At 37.9% G+C, this 25656-nt stretch overlaps 1 protein-coding gene across 3 annotated transcripts in view; it reads right to left on the bottom strand.

Annotated features, from left to right (window-relative positions):
- LOC137281728 (zinc finger and SCAN domain-containing protein 31-like) overlaps positions 1–25656 on the bottom strand; it is a 107922-nt gene that overhangs the window by 28849 nt on the left and 53417 nt on the right. Inside the window, exon 2 of one of the 3 annotated variants that reach the window (XM_067813303.1) lies at positions 17099–18732. The exons of 1 other annotated variant lie outside the window; for it this stretch is intronic. In XM_067813303.1, the coding sequence (XP_067669404.1) occupies positions 18293–18732 (440 nt within the window). In that variant the 3' untranslated portion in view covers positions 17099–18292. Of the gene's footprint in view, positions 1–17098; positions 18733–23518; positions 23950–25656 lie in introns of those variants that run through there. One more of the 3 variants, XM_067813302.1, reaches the window with a different exon arrangement.

Below are 25656 nucleotides of genomic sequence, written 5' to 3'. Positions count from 1 at the left end.
CAGTGAAGAAGAAACACTAGCCGTGATAATGTTGGTGTACATCACACTCGCTACAAAGAAGAGAAAGCCTACATGGGTGAGGGTCCATAACTAGATTCTTAGGCAAAATACGTCTGTGGCGTATAATTTGCTTCATTGGGAGGCTGAACATAAAGATCCATGGTCACTGAAGAATTTTCTCCATATGGACAAGGCAAATTTTGACATTTTGTTGGAGAAAATTTCTCCATACATTGAGAAGAAGTGTACCCCAAGAGAAACAGTATTCCTGCTAGAGAGACGTTGGAACTCACCTTACAATATATTTGGCAAGCAGTAAGTTATGTGGTGTATGCATAAAAAACACAGATAGTGCCATTTCATCTTGCAAAGAATCCAAACTATTCTGTTAGATTTCAAGCAAGTATCAGTGCAAAATATTATCAAAAGATAATACTTCCACAAGTTGACAACCTTCAACTAAGGAAAAAGCACTCTGTGAAAGACACAGATCTCAGCGATTTGATTGGTCGAGAGCTTGCAACTTACAGCAGAAAATAGGACAAGTCCTTTATCATGCAACCAGTTGTATGCAACTTCATATCATTTTGGTGTTATCACATTGCAACTATGTTGCATGCTAGAAGTTGTTACTACTAGTCACACCGTGAGAACGCATCTTTAGACATATGTCACTCCCTAAGTAACAGCATCAACTATCTGGATGATCATTTCTTTACAGACTGTGACACTAATGCACTTTCAAAATGTACATTTATCTTTGCATCAAGACAGCTTCCGTTCAATCTGAGCGTTTCCTCTAACCAGGTCTTGTTACACTTTTACCCTTGACAGAATACACAAGATTTTTTATCTCATAACGACCTCTATTATTTCTGTGTTTCATTAAACCAACATGCTGTAACACAACTGGAATGGAGCTCCGAACAAAATTAAGCTCACAGACACTCCTAAAACAATGCGAGCACTGAAATATCATCATTAAAGCACAGTTTTGTTGTCTCTGCCAGAGCATTACCTAACTGAATTGTTCTGTACACTGAAGGTATGAGTGTGCTGATAGCTAGTCATTAAAATTACTCTCTCTAAATCCAGGTAATGTTTGATCATTACAGGTCTGACCACATGGGTATTGTATATTCAGGTGTCTGATAAACATGCTTGGGTTGGCCCACCACACTTTGTGTACTTGCCCCAGGAAAGTGTATTGAAATATTCACCTTCCAGGATCTAAATATCAGTCAAATGATTTAGCTGACAAATAATTTGCAATCAGTAGTTATGGATTCTTGTTCAAGTTCCACATATGGGCAAACGTGCAAAACCTACAACCTCAGTAGCTATGTCACATGTAGCTAATTAGCAATTCTTCTTGTAGGTCCGTGGCTATGTCACATGTAGCTAATTAGCAATTCTTCTTGTAGGTCAGTGGCTATGTCACATGTAGGTAATTAGCAATTTTTCTTGGAGCCCAGTAACTGTCACATGTAGGAAGTTAGCGATATTCGTGTAGCTAGTAGTTTCATTTGTTGTTAAGTAGCAATTCTTCCTGTAGCTAAGTAGCAGGTTCATATGTAACTAATTAGAAATTCTTTCTTTAGCTCAGTAGGTCGGTAGTCAGTAGCTAATTATGTAGCACAGTAGCTATGCCACATGCAGCTATTTAGCAATTCTTCCTGCAGGTCCACAGCTATATCACATGTAGCTAATTAGCAATTCTTCATGAAGGTCAGTAGCTATGTCACATGTAGCTAAATAGCAATTCTTCATGAAGGTCAGTAGCTATGTCACATGTAGCTAAATAGCAATTCTTCTTGTAGGTCAGTAGCTATGCCACATGTAGCTAAATAGCAATTCTTCCTGTAGGTCAGAGGCTGTGTCACATCTAAAGATGTAGCTGTGGCACATACATTTGCCTTTCCAAATGCAATTAAGCAGCTGTTTCATGTAGCTGAGAGTGTGTTACATGAAGTGTGGGTGAGTTTAGTTTTACGCTGCACTCAGCAACATTCTTGCTATATGTCGGCAGTCTGTAATCGAGTCTGGACCAGATAATCCAGTGATCAACAGCATGAGCATCACTCTGCGCAAATGAGAACCTTGTTACTTGTAGAGATGTTGCTGTTATATATAGCTATCTCAACCCTGAAGATCAGAGTTTGAATTCTTTTTCACCAACCAACACAGGGCGTTAGAGGCAACGAACAGGATCAGGGGGTCAGGCTCACAGATTTGGCTGACAAATGTTCTCCTATCCCATTTGTGTAGATCGCTCTCATGTTGTTGATCACTGGACTGTTGAATCCCATTTGATTATTTACAGACCGCTGCCATGTAACTGGAATATTGCTGAGAGCAGCATTAGACAACAAACAAAATGAACCAATCTCATATGCAGGTATGTCACTGTGTTACAAGCAGCCAAGTAACGATTACATGAAACTATTCTATACATAGCTACATATCTGTGTCATATGTAGCCAAGTATCTATGCTGCTTGTGCTGATCAGCTATTTCTGCTGTTCAGTGATATACAAATCAAGACACTTATAAGTGTTAAAAAATCATTTTTATGACCATGAACAGAATAAATTACACAAAAATACAAAATAACTATTATGCATACTTTATGATACAATATTAACATCCACTGTTGATTTTGAATAACACTGCAATGTTACCGTCACTCATTGAACACAACAATTACAAAGTCTCTTCACAAAACACGAAACACTTGCATGTGGTCACTGAAGTCATCCAAAATACAGCTAAAATAACAAACTAATTCCTAATGATGTTTCTGGAATGTCATCCACAAGATGTCATCATCATCATCATCATCATCATCATCACTGTCGTCATCATCATCATCACTGTCGTCGTCGTCATCATCATCATCATCACTATCGTCGTCGTTGCCAGCTACTGTATGTTCATGTAAGAACAACATAAATAAATGACAACAAAGATGGAGGCTTAACAAGGGAAGTCAAGAGTTAACCAGCGTTGACAGGTGATATACTGTCTCTGTCTCACAGCACTCATTCATTTACGTGATGAATGAGGTATTTACTCCAAAACATGTTCCTCATGATAAGAAATTGACATCTTACATGTAAAATTCTCTTCCTTAAATTGTACGAGACATTATTTTATTCTTAGCCTAATCATACATATGAGAGGGTATTTTGTGTAGACAGTGAACACTACACCACCGCCTTTAGCAGTCTTTAGGGCAGACCAGTTTTATTTCTTGTTTTACGGATCTGCCTGACATACTTTTTCAAGTATAAGGAAAAAAAAAAATATACACTCTCAAAAAGTAAATCTTGATGTTTTTATTTGCCAAAAATGTAAACTTACAGGAAAAATAATTTTGATTGTTTTTTTTGCCCCATATACACTTAATAAATTGCCCAAATTTAAATACAATGAATATTCAGTATGAATATTACTTGATTGGTGATTTTTATTTTTATTTTTTTTTCCCTACTGCCTTTAGGTTTTCTAAGGACAAAAATCTGTAAAACAATAAGTAGAATTGGTCTGGCCTTACTGAAGTAAAATAATAAACTACCATTCTTCTGTATAGCTCTAAGGTTGCCTTGGTAACATATTATCACCTTAGTGCTTTGTGAAAGGAAGCTCTGGTCTGTACTTATTTATTTTATCTGACCGTAAGGTAACTACCAGAAAATACTGAAACCAAACTTATGCATATTACTGGCAAACAAGGATAAGTTGAGCACAGTGCTGACAATTGACCCGTATTAGCATGTATGAGTCACGGCAACTGACACTTGCTTCTGTGGGCGAAGGACCCCAGGTTGCCTATGATCAAGTGAGAGTCTTATGAGCAAAGCGTGTGCACCTACACGTGGAATCAATTTCAATCTTATGCACTGCATGTGCACTAGCCTACATCTGCTCTCACTTTCACAAACCAAATGGGTTTGTTGCCATGCACTGCCTACCTCTCATAAACACGTTCTTTGAGCCAGCTCAACTTATCCTTGTCTGCCAGTAATACTTTTTGGGTCATAGTAAACACTTGTACATTTCTGATAATATTAGCTTACAGCAGTGGAGACACCTGAAGGTCCTCGGGTAGAGTAATGGATCGGGAGGTCAGGCTCGCTGACTTGGTAGACACATGTCATCGGTTCCCAACTGCACAGATCGATGCTCAAGATGTTGATCACTGGAATTTCTGGTCCAGACTATTTACTGGGACTATTATTTACAGACCGCTGACATATGATTGGAATATTGCTGATTGCGGTGTAAATCTAAACTCACTCACTTACTCATTACTGCAATGGAGTCGTGTCAAGTCTGTTTTCAATATGTAAAAACCAGTGTTAGTTTAGCTAGTTTGGGGAAAAGTTACCCTAGTGCCTGAGTCTGGACATATTTTTCACAACCTGGGTCCTGAATAAACCACCTGAAACTGTTGTGTCGCATGACTGGTCACATGGCATGTAACTGATGGTCTGATACACTTTGTAAATTCATCAAACTGAAATACTGAAGCAATCTTACAATTTAAATTCATTCTTCAAGAAATGAAACCAGCATGAGCTAACTGCCCATTCTTTTTTTTTTTTTGCATTGTCAACAGGTACATTTAGGTTGGGGTGAATCTCGAGTGCTAACTGTCAGCTGTTTGCAATTGCAGCAATCTCTGGATGAAATCACATCCCATCACCCTCAGTTTCTTCAACAGTTTCAATGTGGTCATCAACGATCATAAATTCATCACTCGTCAACGAGACGTTCTTTATTAGGGCATTATCGACTATATGACATATTTATGACATATGTCACATACAACTCATATCTAGAGAGATTCTCATGTATGACTCAGCAACTTGGATTCGTCCAGTGAAGAAGAAACACTAGCCGTGATAATGTTGGTGTACATCACACTCGCTACAAAGAAGAGAAAGCCTACATGGGTGAGGGTCCATAACTAGATTCTTAGGCAAAATACGTCTGTGGCGTATAATTTGCTTCACTGGGAGGCTGAACATAAAGATCCATGGTCACTGAAGAATTTTCTCCATATGGACAAGGCAAATTTTGACATTTTGTTGGAGAAAATTTCTCCATACATTGAGAAGAAGTGTACCCCAAGAGAAACAGTATTCCTGCTAGAGAGACGTTGGAACTCACCTTACAATATATTTGGCAAGCAGTAAGTTATGTGGTGTATGCATAAAAAACACAGATAGTGCCATTTCATCTTGCAAAGAATCCAAACTATTCTGTTAGATTTCAAGCAAGTATCAGTGCAAAATATTATCAAAAGATAATACTTCCACAAGTTGACAACCTTCAACTAAGGAAAAAGCACTCTGTGAAAGACACAGATCTCAGCGATTTGATTGGTTGAGAGCTTGCAACTTATAGCAGAAAATAGGACAAGTCCTATGTCATGCAACCATTTGCAACCAGTTGTATGCGACTTCATATTATTTTGGTGTTATCACATTGAAACTATGTTGCACGCTACAAGTTGTTACTACAAGTCACACCGTGCGAATGCATCTTCAGATATATGTTACATTTCATCACTCTCTAAGTAACAGCATCAACTTTGTTGATGATCATTTCTTTATAGACTGTGCCACTAATGCACTTTCAAAATGTACATTTATCTTTGCATCAAGACAGCTTCCGTTCAATCTGAGCGTTTCCTCTAACCAGGTCTTGTTACACTTTTACCCTTGACAGAATACACAAGATTTTTTATCTCATAATGACCTCTATCATTTCTGTGTTTCATTAAACCAACATGCTGTAACACAACTGGAATGGAGCTCCGAACAAAATTAAGCTCACAGACACTCCTAAAACAATGCGAGCACTGAAATATCATCATTAAAGCACAGTTTTGTTGTCTCTGCCAGAGCATTACCTAACTGAATTGTTCTGTACACTGAAGGTATGAGTGTGCTGATAGCTAGTCATTAAAATTACTCTCTCTAAATCCAGGTAATGTTTGATCATTACAGGTCTGACCACATGGGTATTGTATATTCAGGTGTCTGATAAACATGCTTGGGTTGGCCCACCACACTTTGTATACTTGCCCCAGGAAAGTGTATTGAAATATTCACCTTCCAGGATCTAAATATCAGTCAAATGATTTAGCTGACAAATAATTTGCAATCAGTAGTTATGGATTCTTGTTCAAGTTCCACATATGGGCAAACGTGCAAAACCTACAACCTCAGTAGCTATGTCACATGTAGCTAATTAGCAATTCTTCTTGTAGGTCAGTGGCTATGTCACATGTAGGTAATTAGCAATTTTTCTTGGAGCCCAGTAACTGTCACATGTAGGAAGTTAGCGATATTCGTGTAGCTAGTAGTTTCATTTGTTGTTAAGTAGCAATTCTTCCTGTAGCTAAGTAGCAGGTTCATATGTAACTAATTAGAAATTCTTTCTTTAGCTCAGTAGGTCGGTAGTCAGTAGCTAATTATGTAGCACAGTAGCTATGCCACATGCAGCTATTTAGCAATTCTTCCTGCAGGTCCACAGCTATATCACATGTAGCTAATTAGCAATTCTTCATGAAGGTCAGTAGCTATGTCACATGTAGCTAAATAGCAATTCTTCATGAAGGTCAGTAGCTATGTCACATGTAGCTAAATAGCAATTCTTCTTGTAGGTCAGTAGCTATGCCACATGTAGCTAAATAGCAATTCTTCCTGTAGGTCAGAGGCTGTGTCACATCTAAAGATGTAGCTGTGGCACATACATTTGCCTTTCCAAATGCAATTAAGCAGCTGTTTCATGTAGCTGAGAGTGTGTTACATGAAGTGTGGGTGAGTTTAGTTTTACGCTGCACTCAGCAACATTCTTGCTATATGTCGGCAGTCTGTAATCGAGTCTGGACCAGATAATCCAGTGATCAACAGCATGAGCATCACTCTGCGCAAATGAGAACCTTGTTACTTGTAGAGATGTTGCTGTTATATATAGCTATCTCAACCCTGAAGATCAGAGTTTGAATTCTTTTTCACCAACCAACACAGGGCGTTAGAGGCAACGAACAGGATCAGGGGGTCAGGCTCACAGATTTGGCTGACAAATGTTCTCCTATCCCATTTGTGTAGATCGCTCTCATGTTGTTGATCACTGGACTGTTGAATCCCATTTGATTATTTACAGACCGCTGCCATGTAACTGGAATATTGCTGAGAGCAGCATTAGACAACAAACAAAATGAACCAATCTCATATGCAGGTATGTCACTGTGTTACAAGCAGCCAAGTAACGATTACATGAAACTATTCTATACATAGCTACATATCTGTGTCATATGTAGCCAAGTATCTATGCTGCTTGTGCTGATCAGCTATTTCTGCTGTTCAGTGATATACAAATCAAGACACTTATAAGTGTTAAAAAATCATTTTTATGACCATGAACAGAATAAATTACACAAAAATACAAAATAACTATTATGCATACTTTATGATACAATATTAACATCCACTGTTGATTTTGAATAACACTGCAATGTTACCGTCACTCATTGAACACAACAATTACAAAGTCTCTTCACAAAACACGAAACACTTGCATGTGGTCACTGAAGTCATCCAAAATACAGCTAAAATAACAAACTAATTCCTAATGATGTTTCTGGAATGTCATCCACAAGATGTCATCATCATCATCATCATCATCATCATCATCACTGTCGTCATCATCATCATCACTGTCGTCGTCGTCATCATCATCATCATCACTATCGTCGTCGTTGCCAGCTACTGTATGTTCATGTAAGAACAACATAAATAAATGACAACAAAGATGGAGGCTTAACAAGGGAAGTCAAGAGTTAACCAGCGTTGACAGGTGATATACTGTCTCTGTCTCACAGCACTCATTCATTTACGTGATGAATGAGGTATTTACTCCAAAACATGTTCCTCATGATAAGAAATTGACATCTTACATGTAAAATTCTCTTCCTTAAATTGTACGAGACATTATTTTATTCTTAGCCTAATCATACATATGAGAGGGTATTTTGTGTAGACAGTGAACACTACACCACCGCCTTTAGCAGTCTTTAGGGCAGACCAGTTTTATTTCTTGTTTTACGGATCTGCCTGACATACTTTTTCAAGTATAAGGAAAAAAAAAAATATACACTCTCAAAAAGTAAATCTTGATGTTTTTATTTGCCAAAAATGTAAACTTACAGGAAAAATAATTTTGATTGTTTTTTTTGCCCCATATACACTTCATAAATTGCCCAAATTTAAATACAATGAATATTCAGTATGAATATTACTTGATTGGTGATTTTTATTTATTTTTTTTTTTCCCTACTGCCTTTAGGTTTTCTAAGGACAAAAATCTGTAAAACAATAAGTAGAATTGGTCTGGCCTTACTGAAGTAAAATAATAAACTACCATTCTTCTGTATAGCTCTAAGGTTGCCTTGGTAACATATTATCACCTTAGTGCTTTGTGAAAGGAAGCTCTGGTCTGTACTTATTTATTTTATCTGACCGTAAGGTAACTACCAGAAAATACTGAAACCAAACTTATGCATATTACTGGCAAACAAGGATAAGTTGAGCACAGTGCTGACAATTGACCCGTATTAGCATGTATGAGTCACGGCAACTGACACTTGCTTCTGTGGGCGAAGGACCCCAGGTTGCCTATGATCAAGTGAGAGTCTTATGAGCAAAGCGTGTGCACCTACACGTGGAATCAATTTCAATCTTATGCACTGCATGTGCACTAGCCTACATCTGCTCTCACTTTCACAAACCAAATGGGTTTGTTGCCATGCACTGCCTACCTCTCATAAACACGTTCTTTGAGCCAGCTCAACTTATCCTTGTCTGCCAGTAATACTTTTTGGGTCATAGTAAACACTTGTACATTTCTGATAATATTAGCTTACAGCAGTGGAGACACCTGAAGGTCCTCGGGTAGAGTAATGGATCGGGAGGTCAGGCTCGCTGACTTGGTAGACACATGTCATCGGTTCCCAACTGCACAGATCGATGCTCAAGATGTTGATCACTGGAATTTCTGGTCCAGACTATTTACTGGGACTATTATTTACAGACCGCCGACATATGATTGGAATATTGCTGATTGCGGTGTAAATCTAAACTCACTCACTTACTCATTACTGCAATGGAGTCGTGTCAAGTCTGTTTTCAATATGTAAAAACCAGTGTTAGTTTAGCTAGTTTGGGGAAAAGTTACCCTAGTGCCTGAGTCTGGACATATTTTTCACAACCTGGGTCCTGAATAAACCACCTGAAACTGTTGTGTCGCATGACTGGTCACATGGCATGTAACTGATGGTCTGATACACTTTGTAAATTCATCAAACTGAAATACTGAAGCAATCTTACAATTTAAATTCATTCTTCAAGAAATGAAACCAGCATGAGCTAACTGCCCATTCTTTTTTTTTTTTTGCATTGTCAACAGGTACATTTAGGTTGGGGTTAAAATCTCGAGTGCTAACTGTCAGCTGTTTGCAATTGCAGCAATCTCTGGATGAAATCACATCCCATCACCCTCAGTTTCTTCAACAGTTTCAATGTGGTCATCAACGATCATAAATTCATCACTCGTCAACGAGACGTTCTTTATTAGGGCATTATCGACTATATGACATATTTATGACATATGTCACATACAACTCATATCTAGAGAGATTCTCATGTATGACTCAGCAACTTGGATTCGTCCAGTGAAGAAGAAACACTAGCCGTGATAATGTTGGTGTACATCACACTCGCTACAAAGAAGAGAAAGCCTACATGGGTGAGGGTCCATAACTAGATTCTTAGGCAAAATACGTCTGTGGCGTATAATTTGCTTCATTGGGAGGCTGAACATAAAGATCCATGGTCACTGAAGAATTTTCTCCATATGGACAAGGCAAATTTTGACATTTTGTTGGAGAAAATTTCTCCATACATTGAGAAGAAGTGTACCCCAAGAGAAACAGTATTCCTGCTAGAGAGACGTTGGAACTCACCTTACAATATATTTGGCAAGCAGTAAGTTATGTGGTGTATGCATAAAAAACACAGATAGTGCCATTTCATCTTGCAAAGAATCCAAACTATTCTGTTAGATTTCAAGCAAGTATCAGTGCAAAATATTATCAAAAGATAATACTTCCACAAGTTGACAACCTTCAACTAAGGAAAAAGCACTCTGTGAAAGACACAGATCTCAGCGATTTGATTGGTCGAGAGCTTGCAACTTACAGCAGAAAATAGGACAAGTCCTTTATCATGCAACCAGTTGTATGCAACTTCATATCATTTTGGTGTTATCACATTGCAACTATGTTGCATGCTAGAAGTTGTTACTACTAGTCACACCGTGAGAACGCATCTTTAGACATATGTCACTCCCTAAGTAACAGCATCAACTATCTGGATGATCATTTCTTTACAGACTGTGACACTAATGCACTTTCAAAATGTACATTTATCTTTGCATCAAGACAGCTTCCATTCAATCTGAGCGTTTCCTCTAACCAGGTCTTGTTACACTTTTACCCTTGACAGAATACACAAGATTTTTTATCTCATAATGACCTCTATCATTTCTGTGTTTCATTAAACCAACATGCTGTAACACAACTGGAATGGAGCTCCGAACAAAATTAAGCTCACAGACACTCCTAAAACAATGCGAGCACTGAAATATCATCATTAAAGCACAGTTTTGTTGTCTCTGCCAGAGCATTACCTAACTGAATTGTTCTGTACACTGAAGGTATGAGTGTGCTGATAGCTAGTCATTAAAATTACTCTCTCTAAATCCAGGTAATGTTTGATCATTACAGGTCTGACCACATGGGTATTGTATATTCAGGTGTCTGATAAACATGCTTGGGTTGGCCCACCACACTTTGTATACTTGCCCCAGGAAAGTGTATTGAAATATTCACCTTCCAGGATCTAAATATCAGTCAAATGATTTAGCTGACAAATAATTTGCAATCAGTAGTTATGGATTCTTGTTCAAGTTCCACATATGGGCAAACGTGCAAAACCTACAACCTCAGTAGCTATGTCACATGTAGCTAATTAGCAATTCTTCTTGTAGGTCAGTGGCTATGTCACATGTAGGTAATTAGCAATTTTTCTTGGAGCCCAGTAACTGTCACATGTAGGAAGTTAGCGATATTCGTGTAGCTAGTAGTTTCATTTGTTGTTAAGTAGCAATTCTTCCTGTAGCTAAGTAGCAGGTTCATATGTAACTAATTAGAAATTCTTTCTTTAGCTCAGTAGGTCGGTAGTCAGTAGCTAATTATGTAGCACAGTAGCTATGCCACATGCAGCTATTTAGCAATTCTTCCTGCAGGTCCACAGCTATATCACATGTAGCTAATTAGCAATTCTTCATGAAGGTCAGTAGCTATGTCACATGTAGCTAAATAGCAATTCTTCATGAAGGTCAGTAGCTATGTCACATGTAGCTAAATAGCAATTCTTCTTGTAGGTAAGTAGCTATGCCACATGTAGCTAAATAGCAATTCTTCCTGTAGGTCAGAGGCTGTGTCACATCTAAAGATGTAGCTGTGGCACATACATTTGCCTTTCCAAATGCAATTAAGCAGCTGTTTCATGTAGCTGAGAGTGTGTTACATGAAGTGTGGGTGAGTTTAGTTTTACGCTGCACTCAGCAACATTCTTGCTATATGTCGGCAGTCTGTAATCGAGTCTGGACCAGATAATCCAGTGATCAACAGCATGAGCATCACTCTGCGCAAATGAGAACCTTGTTACTTGTAGAGATGTTGCTGTTATATATAGCTATCTCAACCCTGAAGATCAGAGTTTGAATTCTTTTTCACCAACCAACACAGGGCGTTAGAGGCAACGAACAGGATCAGGGGGTCAGGCTCACAGATTTGGCTGACAAATGTTCTCCTATCCCATTTGTGTAGATCGCTCTCATGTTGTTGATCACTGGACTGTTGAATCCCATTTGATTATTTACAGACCGCTGCCATGTAACTGGAATATTGCTGAGAGCAGCATTAGACAACAAACAAAATGAACCAATCTCATATGCAGGTATGTCACTGTGTTACAAGCAGCCAAGTAACGATTACATGAAACTATTCTATACATAGCTACATATCTGTGTCATATGTAGCCAAGTATCTATGCTGCTTGTGCTGATCAGCTATTTCTGCTGTTCAGTGATATACAAATCAAGACACTTATAAGTGTTAAAAAATCATTTTTATGACCATGAACAGAATAAATTACACAAAAATACAAAATAACTATTATGCATACTTTATGATACAATATTAACATCCACTGTTGATTTTGAATAACACTGCAATGTTACCGTCACTCATTGAACACAACAATTACAAAGTCTCTTCACAAAACACGAAACACTTGCATGTGGTCACTGAAGTCATCCAAAATACAGCTAAAATAACAAACTAATTCCTAATGATGTTTCTGGAATGTCATCCACAAGATGTCATCATCATCATCATCATCATCATCATCATCACTGTCGTCATCATCATCATCACTGTCGTCGTCGTCATCATCATCATCATCACTATCGTCGTCGTTGCCAGCTACTGTATGTTCATGTAAGAACAACATAAATAAATGACAACAAAGATGGAGGCTTAACAAGGGAAGTCAAGAGTTAACCAGCGTTGACAGGTGATATACTGTCTCTGTCTCACAGCACTCATTCATTTACGTGATGAATGAGGTATTTACTCCAAAACATGTTCCTCATGATAAGAAATTGACATCTTACATGTAAAATTCTCTTCCTTAAATTGTACGAGACATTATTTTATTCTTAGCCTAATCATACATATGAGAGGGTATTTTGTGTAGACAGTGAACACTACACCACCGCCTTTAGCAGTCTTTAGGGCAGACCAGTTTTATTTCTTGTTTTACGGATCTGCCTGACATACTTTTTCAAGTATAAGGAAAAAAAAAAATATACACTCTCAAAAAGTAAATCTTGATGTTTTTATTTGCCAAAAATGTAAACTTACAGGAAAAATAATTTTGATTGTTTTTTTTGCCCCATATACACTTCATAAATTGCCCAAATTTAAATACAATGAATATTCAGTATGAATATTACTTGATTGGTGATTTTTATTTATTTTTTTTTTTCCCTACTGCCTTTAGGTTTTCTAAGGACAAAAATCTGTAAAACAATAAGTAGAATTGGTCTGGCCTTACTGAAGTAAAATAATAAACTACCATTCTTCTGTATAGCTCTAAGGTTGCCTTGGTAACATATTATCACCTTAGTGCTTTGTGAAAGGAAGCTCTGGTCTGTACTTATTTATTTTATCTGACCGTAAGGTAACTACCAGAAAATACTGAAACCAAACTTATGCATATTACTGGCAAACAAGGATAAGTTGAGCACAGTGCTGACAATTGACCCGTATTAGCATGTATGAGTCACGGCAACTGACACTTGCTTCTGTGGGCGAAGGACCCCAGGTTGCCTATGATCAAGTGAGAGTCTTATGAGCAAAGCGTGTGCACCTACACGTGGAATCAATTTCAATCTTATGCACTGCATGTGCACTAGCCTACATCTGCTCTCACTTTCACAAACCAAATGGGTTTGTTGCCATGCACTGCCTACCTCTCATAAACACGTTCTTTGAGCCAGCTCAACTTATCCTTGTCTGCCAGTAATACTTTTTGGGTCATAGTAAACACTTGTACATTTCTGATAATATTAGCTTACAGCAGTGGAGACACCTGAAGGTCCTCGGGTAGAGTAATGGATCGGGAGGTCAGGCTCGCTGACTTGGTAGACACATGTCATCGGTTCCCAACTGCACAGATCGATGCTCAAGATGTTGATCACTGGAATTTCTGGTCCAGACTATTTACTGGGACTATTATTTACAGACCGCTGACATATGATTGGAATATTGCTGATTGCGGTGTAAATCTAAACTCACTCACTTACTCATTACTGCAATGGAGTCGTGTCAAGTCTGTTTTCAATATGTAAAAACCAGTGTTAGTTTAGCTAGTTTGGGGAAAAGTTACCCTAGTGCCTGAGTCTGGACATATTTTTCACAACCTGGGTCCTGAATAAACCACCTGAAACTGTTGTGTCGCATGACTGGTCACATGGCATGTAACTGATGGTCTGATACACTTTGTAAATTCATCAAACTGAAATACTGAAGCAATCTTACAATTTAAATTCATTCTTCAAGAAATGAAACCAGCATGAGCTAACTGCCCATTCTTTTTTTTTTTTTGCATTGTCAACAGGTACATTTAGGTTGGGGTTAAAATCTCGAGTGCTAACTGTCAGCTGTTTGCAATTGCAGCAATCTCTGGATGAAATCACATCCCATCACCCTCAGTTTCTTCAACAGTTTCAATGTGGTCATCAACGATCATAAATTCATCACTCGTCAACGAGACGTTCTTTATTAGGGCATTATCGACTATATGACATATTTATGACATATGTCACATACAACTCATATCTAGAGAGATTCTCATGTATGACTCAGCAACTTGGATTCGTCCAGTGAAGAAGAAACACTAGCCGTGATAATGTTGGTGTACATCACACTCGCTACAAAGAAGAGAAAGCCTACATGGGTGAGGGTCCATAACTAGATTCTTAGGCAAAATACGTCTGTGGCGTATAATTTGCTTCATTGGGAGGCTGAACATAAAGATCCATGGTCACTGAAGAATTTTCTCCATATGGACAAGGCAAATTTTGACATTTTGTTGGAGAAAATTTCTCCATACATTGAGAAGAAGTGTACCCCAAGAGAAACAGTATTCCTGCTAGAGAGACGTTGGAACTCACCTTACAATATATTTGGCAAGCAGTAAGTTATGTGGTGTATGCATAAAAAACACAGATAGTGCCATTTCATCTTGCAAAGAATCCAAACTATTCTGTTAGATTTCAAGCAAGTATCAGTGCAAAATATTATCAAAAGATAATACTTCCACAAGTTGACAACCTTCAACTAAGGAAAAAGCACTCTGTGAAAGACACAGATCTCAGCGATTTGATTGGTCGAGAGCTTGCAACTTACAGCAGAAAATAGGACAAGTCCTTTATCATGCAACCAGTTGTATGCAACTTCATATCATTTTGGTGTTATCACATTGCAACTATGTTGCATGCTAGAAGTTGTTACTACTAGTCACACCGTGAGAACGCATCTTTAGACATATGTCACTCCCTAAGTAACAGCATCAACTATCTGGATGATCATTTCTTTACAGACTGTGACACTAATGCACTTTCAAAATGTACATTTATCTTTGCATCAAGACAGCTTCCATTCAATCTGAGCGTTTCCTCTAACCAGGTCTTGTTACACTTTTACCCTTGACAGAATACACAAGATTTTTTATCTCATAATGACCTCTATCATTTCTGTGTTTCATTAAACCAACATGCTGTAACACAACTGGAATGGAGCTCCGAACAAAATTAAGCTCACAGACACTCCTAAAACAATGCGAGCACTGAAATATCATCATTAAAGCACAGTTTTGTTGTCTCTGCCAGAGCATTACCTAACTGAATTGTTCTGTACACTGAAGGTATGAGTGTGCTGATAGCTAGTCATTAAAATTACTCTCTCTAAATCCAGGTAATGTTTGATCATTACAGGTCTGACCACATGGGTATTGTATATTCAGGTGTCTGATAAACATGCTTGGGTTGGCCCACCACACTTTGTATACTTGCCCCAGGAAAGTGTATTGAAATATTCACCTTCCAGGATCTAAATATCAGTCAAATGATTTAGCTGACAAATAATTTGCAATCAGTAGTTATGGATTCTTGTTCAAGTTCCACATATGGGCAAACGTGCAAAACCTACAACCTCAGTAGCTATGTCACATGTAGCTAATTAGCAATTCTTCTTGTAGGTCAGTGGCTATGTCACATGTAGGTAATTAGCAATTTTTCTTGGAGCCCAGTAACTGTCACATGTAGGAAGTTAGCGATATTCGTGTAGCTAGTAGTTTCATTTGTTGTTAAGTAGCAATTCTTCCTGTAGCTAAGTAGCAGGTTCATATGTAACTAATTAGAAATTCTTTCTTTAGCTCAGTAGGTCGGTAGTCAGTAGCTAATTATGTAGCACAGTAGCTATGCCACATGCAGCTATTTAGCAATTCTTCCTGCAGGTCCACAGCTATATCACATGTAGCTAATTAGCAATTCTTCATGAAGGTCAGTAGCTATGTCACATGTAGCTAAATAGCAATTCTTCATGAAGGTCAGTAGCTATGTCACATGTAGCTAAATAGCAATTCTTCTTGTAGGTAAGTAGCTATGCCACATGTAGCTAAATAGCAATTCTTCCTGTAGGTCAGAGGCTGTGTCACATCTAAAGATGTAGCTGTGGCACATACATTTGCCTTTCCAAATGCAATTAAGCAGCTGTTTCATGTAGCTGAGAGTGTGTTACATGAAGTGTGGGTGAGTTTAGTTTTACGCTGCACTCAGCAACATTCTTGCTATATGTCGGCAGTCTGTAATCGAGTCTGGACCAGATAATCCAGTGATCAACAGCATGAGCATCACTCTGCGCAAATGAGAACCTTGTTACTTGTAGAGATGTTGCTGTTATATATAGCTATCTCAACCCTGAAGATCAGAGTTTGAATTCTTTTTCACCAACCAACACAGGGCGTTAGAGGCAACGAACAGGATCAGGGGGTCAGGCTCACAGATTTGGCTGACAAATGTTCTCCTATCCCATTTGTGTAGATCGCTCTCATGTTGTTGATCACTGGACTGTTGAATCCCATTTGATTATTTACAGACCGCTGCCATGTAACTGGAATATTGCTGAGAGCAGCATTAGACAACAAACAAAATGAACCAATCTCATATGCAGGTATGTCACTGTGTTACAAGCAGCCAAGTAACGATTACATGAAACTATTCTATACATAGCTACATATCTGTGTCATATGTAGCCAAGTATCTATGCTGCTTGTGCTGATCAGCTGTTTCTGCTGTTCAGTGATATACAAATCAAGACAAGTTAATAAGTCAATAAGTGTTAAAAAATCATTTTTATGACCATGAACAGAATAAATTACACAAAAATACAAAATAACTATTATGCATACTTTATGATACAATATTAACATCCACTGTTGATTTTGAATAACACTGCAATGTTACCGTCACTCATTGAACACAACAATTACAAAGTCTCTTCACAAAACACGAAACACTTGCATGTGGTCACTGAAGTCATCCAAAATACAGCTAAAATAACAAACTAATTCCTAATGATGTTTCTGGAATGTCATCATCATCATCATCATCATCATCATCATCATCATCATCATCACTGTCGTCGTCATCATCATCATCATCGTCATCATCATCATCATCATCTGATCGGTTTGGACGTGGAAAGTACACAATTTCTATACCAATAATCATCAGATAACTTTCACTATGGTCACATAAAATGTGTGTTTCCTCAAAGAAATCTTCTGTTTCCTGTATGTCCATTGAGAATTTCCTACCTGACAAAAGAGACATTTCCTGTCTGTCTCGCAATACACTTCCTGTTTGTCTGTCAGATTCTTCCTGTCTAATGACATACTTCCTGTCTTTTGATAATCATTTCTTGGAAAAACTAAATGATTGTATTGCTGAACAGTGCTGTCTGTCATGTAAACTCTTCCTGGTACATTTACATAGCCCATGCTACTTGCCTGAATACTGACATCTATTACAACAAACCCAAGATTTTAGACTACGGCATATCCATTCAATTTTCAGCCTGACATAATCTGGTAGGTGATCAAAAATATAGTCATAGGAAAAAAATGTCCTCAGAAAAATAGCCATGATAAATTCCCCTGTTCTCCAGTAATTACTACATTGTCAGAAATAAAATCATCCTGTTTATATTGTACTTTATAAATACTATTTCACTTTCATCATCAGAAATAAAAACATCCTGTTTATATTGTACTTTAAAATACTATTTCATTTTCATCCTTAGTGAAACTAATTAAAAAACAAAAGTCATATATTGGTTCTGTCCTCCATTTACTGTGTTTATACTATTTCATAACTTTTTCCTACCCAAATCCAAGATTTTTTTCATGTGACATTTTTCCTACAACCATCTGGTACACCATACAATTCTTAATATGAAGCCACAGGCCTTTCCAAGAGTTATAAATACACTTTCCACAGTGACAGTCAAACGTCATATTATTATGAATTAGGGCATATCCATTCGATTTTCAGTCTGACATATCTGGTACACAATACACTTCTTCCTATGAAGCCACAGACCGTTCCGAGACTTGTAAGACTTTCCACACCGACAGTCAAACGTCACATTATTGTGAATGGTGGCGTAGTGGTTCTGCATGGCCCGCATACTGAGGAAAGACTTGTCACATAGGGGACAGGCCACTTTATATACAGCCCCACTCCCCAAGTCTGCAGACCCACCGGGGCCAGACACAAGAGTCCTGCCCTGACCTGCTCCCATACACCTCGTAACATCAATCAGGGCAGGGAAGGAAGGTTGAGTGGTGGGGTCTTTCAGCAGGTCAAAGTTCAAGGCTGAACCTCTGAGAGCCAGGTGATGCTTATTGTCATTTTGTTCATACAGAGAACTAGCTGCCGAACTGAAGCCAACTGAACTCTGTTGACCTGAAAGTAACAAGAGTTCACGGTTGAGTCCATGTTTCATACTGGCGAGACAATTAGCATTCAAATCAGGGAAACAAAAAATCCAAAATAGGTAACAAAAAATAATATCAAAATGATGCACAGCAGTTGCAAAAAAAAATTTAAAAAATTAAAACTTCTTTCACATGCCATGTATTAATGGACAGTGAATTTTGATTGATGGTGTATGTAGTGATATATTCCCGAATATGGTCAAATGTCACTTTGACCCTGATCAACACTAATGGACCAACCATCAAGAGCAACTCTGCTTCACTGAGTTGGGGATGAAGGTGATGTGATTTTTCCCCCGAATATGGTCAAACAAGTAACCTTCACCCTCACAAACAGTGGTGGACCATCAAGATCAATTCTGCTGCATTGAGTTCGGATTTAAGGTGCAATAAGTCTTTTTCATTATGGGTCAAATATATGACCTTGATCTTGAACTTTGACACTAATGGACAATCAAGACCAACCAAACTTAACTGAGTTCTGAAAAAGGTGTAATGATTTTTTTTCCAAATATGTGACCTGACCCTGAAAATCACTGATCAAGACCAACACAGCCTCAACCTGGGTGTCACTGTTGAACAATTGGTTGGTTTCACATTAATGTTCGACTCGCTGTGTGCATGAGCATCTAAAAATATCTACTGCCTACCTTCCACTTTTTGTGAATGCTTTACTGATAATGTAAAGATGTTCTGAAGAAATCACAACCCAGTTTCATATCGAATGCAACTCATCTTAATTCATTTATTAACCAAAGACCGGGAGTAGTGAAGTAAATAGCTTCATCTATATCAACATGTTCTTGTATAAACACATCTCACCACCACTGTCTTTCCCGCACATTCCCTTCTCACAACTAACAAAAAACACATTTCTGACGCACCTGCAACCAAATTAGACACACACATCAATAATTGAAAAGCATATGCAGATCAATGTATTAAGTCAGCTATGAACAGGTGTCACAGGTAAATAAGTATTTATTTAATTATTTTATTTTGAGTGTATTAACACTATCAATAAACATATGACCAAAGTGGAAGTTCACCAGTAGATATTTTTTTTTGCACGTTATGCGCATTCGCACAGCGATTCTAAAATTAATGTGAAACCAACGAATATGCAAGATTAACAAAAAGTTGTGTAATCATGATTGTTTGGAATCAGAACTTTGTGGCAGACGTCATCAGACAACAACACTTAAATAATCTCGTAGCTGTCACCATCAGATCCCCAATGTAATCATTACTCATTCAATAAAGTACTTTCATGACCTATCACAACAAAAAACCACTGTCGTTGTGTTCTCCAGACATTACATAACTGGGCATGACGTGTGATGATGAAACACCATCAACCACCAGAAAACAACTGTCAGTGAAACTGTTATTTTATGCTTGAACCTCATGAAAAATAAAACGTCTGATGTACAGGCCTTTCCACATAAGCTTATTTCAACAAAAGCATCATGTAATTTTCCCGATGTGTTGAACAAGATCAGTTTTGTTCAGCTTATAAAAATCACATCTAATATTTCGCCTGAGTCAATAACTTGAAGGCTGAAGCTATGGGTTACATTAAATGTAATCTGTACTACTGCGGTACTGGGATAGCAAAGAACGCTAGGATACCATTGCTATATACCATGTTAACTATAATAAACACTCTAGACATATAAAATACGAAAAAGGGAGCAAAGGGGAGCTGAAATTAAAACCACATACAAGTTATCTGTACATCTTTATGGGGAAAGTGAGTGGTAACAAAACCTTCATTTGAATCTTAATAAAATTAAAACTTTTCCAACAGAGTTATAAGTTATACAGGACAAATTTTATGGATAGCAACTTCTTGGGTGTAAACCCAAACCAAGTTATCCATAAAATGTGTCCTGTATTACTATGCCAACTTCTAAATGCCTTTGAAGAATCACAGAGTTATAAGTTGATTAGATGTAACTTATGTGTTACTGTTGTGTGTAAAACATTTGTCACGTACAATAGGACAAAATCAATCACGTAACTTTTCAGTCTTGAAGGGTATCATTATGAAGATTTCTTACAGACTGGTCTAGAAGGTGGTCAGGGCTACTTTTTAGAGGTGGGTGCTTTTTAGTGTTAACATGGTATCTCCACGGCTGCTATGAATACACTATGAGGCAAATATATTACAGATCATAAACACTGGGCAACGAATATGAACTGTTGATAACGAATACACTAACACGTCTTCAGCTGATATATTATTTATTATAGTCAGTGAAACAATAACAAAATATATTCTCTGACATATTTTGATCATGTCGACAGTGTTAATTTATCAGGACTATAACCAGCAACCCCATTACTGTCAAGTGATATATACTACCAATCAACACTAAAATAAATATAGCAACTTACTTCAGTCAACTTTTCTAAATTAGATATTGTGAATATTCCATTCTGTTAAAAGGTACCGTTTACACATGAACGGATATTCTCAGAAAAAAATTGTAACAATGAACATGTTATTGTCATGAGTTCAATAAATGAATCCCAGTGAAAACTGACAAATTTTTAACAAAACTTTACATCCAAATGCAGCTGTTCACAGTGCGCAATATTTGCATATGTTTTGAAGGATCGTAATGGATGATCCACGTCAAATTGATCCATACAAGGCATGCATATATTTCACCAAAGGTAGTTGAGAATTCTTCTTTGATGTAATTATGTAATCACATAACGTATAGTGAGTGCTACAAGTCAATCTTAACTTTAAATGGACAGTATATATTTGCGTGAAGTCTGTTATCCTGCCTGACCTTGATGTATTCCAGTTTTCATTTCTTGCTTTAATAAAAAACACCAAATTTTTACTAAAAGCACACATTAAACTTTTCCAGATATTTGAATAAAGTGATTGCAAATAACGACTTGAATTCATGAAAAATACACTTTGGGTAATCGAATACTGGTATGTGAATGGATCATAACAACCCTTGCAGATACAGCTATCACTAGAGTGCCACAACAGTGTGATGGCTGTCTTAGCTTCCTGCAACTACGGATTCTCATTCTTCATCTCCCATGAAGACAAAGCTGAATGCATCCCCCAAGACTCAGCTGACTGCTTTGGGAGGTTATCATGACTTCGATACCCAAAATAATTATCTGATAGGGAGGACGACAAAGAGAGACATCAGGTCAACAGGAAAAGTCAAACAAAAAAGGCGCAGTAAAATAGCAGTAGAAATTATCAGATATTTTCAAACAGTTGGCAATGTATTTTCCTTGCAAGTTTGGACTTCTCATCAAATACAAAAGTATAGTAATGATAGAAAAAACAGTTTTTAATCTAATATAGACAAAAAGAGTTAGGGATACATGTAAATTTTGAAATTCTGAATGATGATCTAATTCTTCACTGACACTAACAAAATATCAATCCTAAAATACCAATATCCCTAACTTATTTTGTCCTGTATAAATGAAAATGTAGCAGCAGCAAGCGAATTACCCAAGTCAACATTACCAAAGTTCGGTAGTATTTATCTTAAGTCAAAAGGCTAGTCCTGTTGAAGTGTTACAAAAATACTTCCTGAAAAAAACCCTGATAAAAAAAGAAACACATTATTATGTTTAACATTATTTTTCATCTTATCACATGTATCAATACACTACATTAACCTTAGCTGTTGATGTGGTAACTTGCCCAAATCATTATACCTCTAACAAAATGGCTGATTTTGACACGCACCAGACCCTAAATAACACGCCTTCTTGATCTGAGGAGTGAGTGATCAATTTTAGTTTTACACTTGCAATAATCTGACAATATCATGCCAGATAACACCAGGCTTCACACACTGTATGCATGTGGGGAATCGAACCCGGGTCTTTGGCGTGACAAGCAAATGCTTGAACTACTATGCTACCCCATCGCCTGCAATCAGTAGTAGATATAGAAAATAAAAGTGAAGAGATTCTTCTCACAATGTTATCCTTGATTTACAGAGATTTAAGTGATAACTAAATTCAGATTACACAGAAGTCAATGCCAAGGGCCACATAATACTGTAGGCTGATTGACAAACATAACATCAGCATTCGCAAAAATCTTTATAGAAAGAAAAACATTTATATTCTAGAAATTTGTCAAATTGACAATGTTTTTCTGTTTTGATGAACAGAATATAAAGTGTCTTTATTCCAAACAGAGCACCAAAGTTTGTATGGCAGAAAGACGAGCAGTATTCTAATAGCAGTCAGCATCTATCTTTCTTCCACACAGGACATCAAAGTCTGTTTTACTTCAAGCCAGATGGGTACATGTACACCTTGCCACAGACAGAGTGGGTCATGCTATCAGTCAACAACTGTCCTTCCACAGAGGACATCAAAGTCTGTTTTACTTCAAGCCAGATGGGTACATGTACACCTTGCCACAGAGAGAGTGGGTCATGCTATCAGTCAACAACTGTCCTTCCACAGAGGACATCAAAGTCTGTTTTACTTCAAGCCAGATGGGTACATGTACACCTTGGCACAGACAGAGAGAGTCATGTTATCAGTCAACAACTGTCTTTCTTCCACAGATGACATCGAAATCTGTGATACTTCAAGCCAGATGGGTACATGTACATTTTGACACAGATAGAGAGAGTCACGTTATCAGTCAACAACTTTCCTTCTTCCACAGAGGACATCGAAATCTGTGATACTTCAAGCCAGATGGGTACATGTACATTTTGGCACAGATAGAGAGAGTCACGTTATCAGTCAACAACTTTCCTTCTTCCACAGAGGACATCGAAATCTGTGATACTTCAAGCCAGATGGGTACATGTACACCTTGCCACAGACAGAGAGAGTCATGTTATCAGTCAACAACTGTCTTTCTTCCACAGAGGACATCGAAGTCTGTGATACTTCAAGCCAGATGGGTACATGTACACCTTGCCACACACACAGGAGTAAGTCACTTTATCATGGACAGCAGTCTTGTGATACAAAAATGCCCGTCTGCTGAAGAACATTTTACCACACTGCGGACAAGTGACATCTTTGGATCCCTGAGGAGGGTCCATGAACTGGTCCTGCTGAAACTGACCATACATGAAGCCGGATTCATCACGGTCAGGATCACAAGGTCCAGACAAATTTTCTGCATGAGACTGACTGAACCTGTTTGACCTTCCAGCATCTGAAAATAACAAAAAGATCTGGTTTCAGTCAGTTCCCAGCAACGCTTCAGAATTCCATTTATTTCTAAACATTAGTCGGTCACAGGCATGGACATCATGGCTGTTTGGAGATGAGCATCTGTTCGTGAACTTTCGCAAAAAAATGTTTTCATCACGGTCATTTCTGACAGCAGACGGCTGAAGGAAGACTGATTTTACTGTCAATCGTCATGCTTCAATCAGTTTCAAGAACACGATCAAGGTTTCACAGCATTCTGTAAGGAAACACTTTGTTTTCAGTATCATCCCGTGTGAATTTTACATCTATCAGTAATAAGAGGAAGGGTGGGGGGAGCCTAGTGGTTAAAGCATTCATTGGTCATGTTGAAGACTCAGGTTCGATTCCCTGCATGGATACTATGTGTGAATCCCATTTCTGGTGTACCCAGCTGTGATATTGCTGGAACATTGCTAAAATGGCTGAAAACATAACTTGCTCACTCAGTAACAAGAACTCAATGAGGAATTCACAAATGTATGAACCACAAGATGAAACAGGTTGTGAAATTGGATGTTTGAAAGTTTTGAGAACTACATTTATCAACCAAGGATACCTTACATTTCTGTGAATGTTATCAAATGTACAACAGTATGCCATACTGATTCAAACTGTATCCTTCAACATGATGTGTAAACATACGAGGCGAGATCACCTGACAATGAACTGACCTATCACTGAGATTGTTGTTGAAGCAAATGAAGCTTCGCACACATCCTCTTATGTTTCCGAAGACTGGGTTTGTATTTGTATGCCTTTCCACAGATACAGGAATGAGTGATGTTGTCATGAACGGCATATTTATGATCCAACAGCGTGCTGTACGCAGTGAACATCTTCCCACATTCGCGACATACAACACCTCCTTCAGACCGGTAACACCCCTGAGATGACCTCAAGGTCTCGACACTACCTACAGAAGAAACTATTGGCAGCACTGGCATTGTACGATCAAACCCCACTGGCTTGAACAATGTACTGTCTGCCATAGGTTGTCTGATCATGACTGAACTTCCTGCATCTGAAAGAAACAAAAAGTCCAGTCAGTTGTCAAGGCAACCATTTCATGACAACCAGCATCCATTCTAACGTTCAATTCAAACTGTGAAATTGTTCCAGCACTAACTCGTGAATGCTTGGTTTCACTTTGAACTTAACAGTCAACTAAACCCTGCTTTTCACAATGAATATATGACTGTAGATAAGCTGAGGTGATAACCTAATTATTAAAAGGCTATATCTGGTACATAAACTTAAGTAGTGAGTGAGTATGATTTTATGGCATTTTTAACAATACTGTAGCAAGATCATGGCAAGGACACCAGACATGGGCTTCACATTTGTACACATGTGGGGAATAGAACCCAGGTCTTCGGTGTGACAAGCAAACACTTTAACTATTAAGCTACCCCTCCATCAACAACCTGGGTCATCTTGATCAGTGATAGAATATAGCATATTGACAAAACCACACTGAAATACAATCATTGTTGTCTCCCATAAGATATCTTCACTGCATATCTGGGTTTATATTTCTAACACACATTAATAATTCAATTCAAAGTGTCATTCAAGTATGTTTACATTCATAGCTGCAAGATTGTGTGCCCTTTAATACGTATAACTTGATTTGGCCACTGTGGTGTACCAAAATTAATTTAGTTTCCGT

Source organism: Haliotis asinina, chromosome 4 (genome assembly GCF_037392515.1).
Source record: "Haliotis asinina isolate JCU_RB_2024 chromosome 4, JCU_Hal_asi_v2, whole genome shotgun sequence".
In the NCBI taxonomy this organism is placed as follows: domain Eukaryota; kingdom Metazoa; phylum Mollusca; class Gastropoda; order Lepetellida; family Haliotidae; genus Haliotis; species Haliotis asinina.
This window is presented reverse-complemented; position numbering and strand designations above follow the sequence as displayed.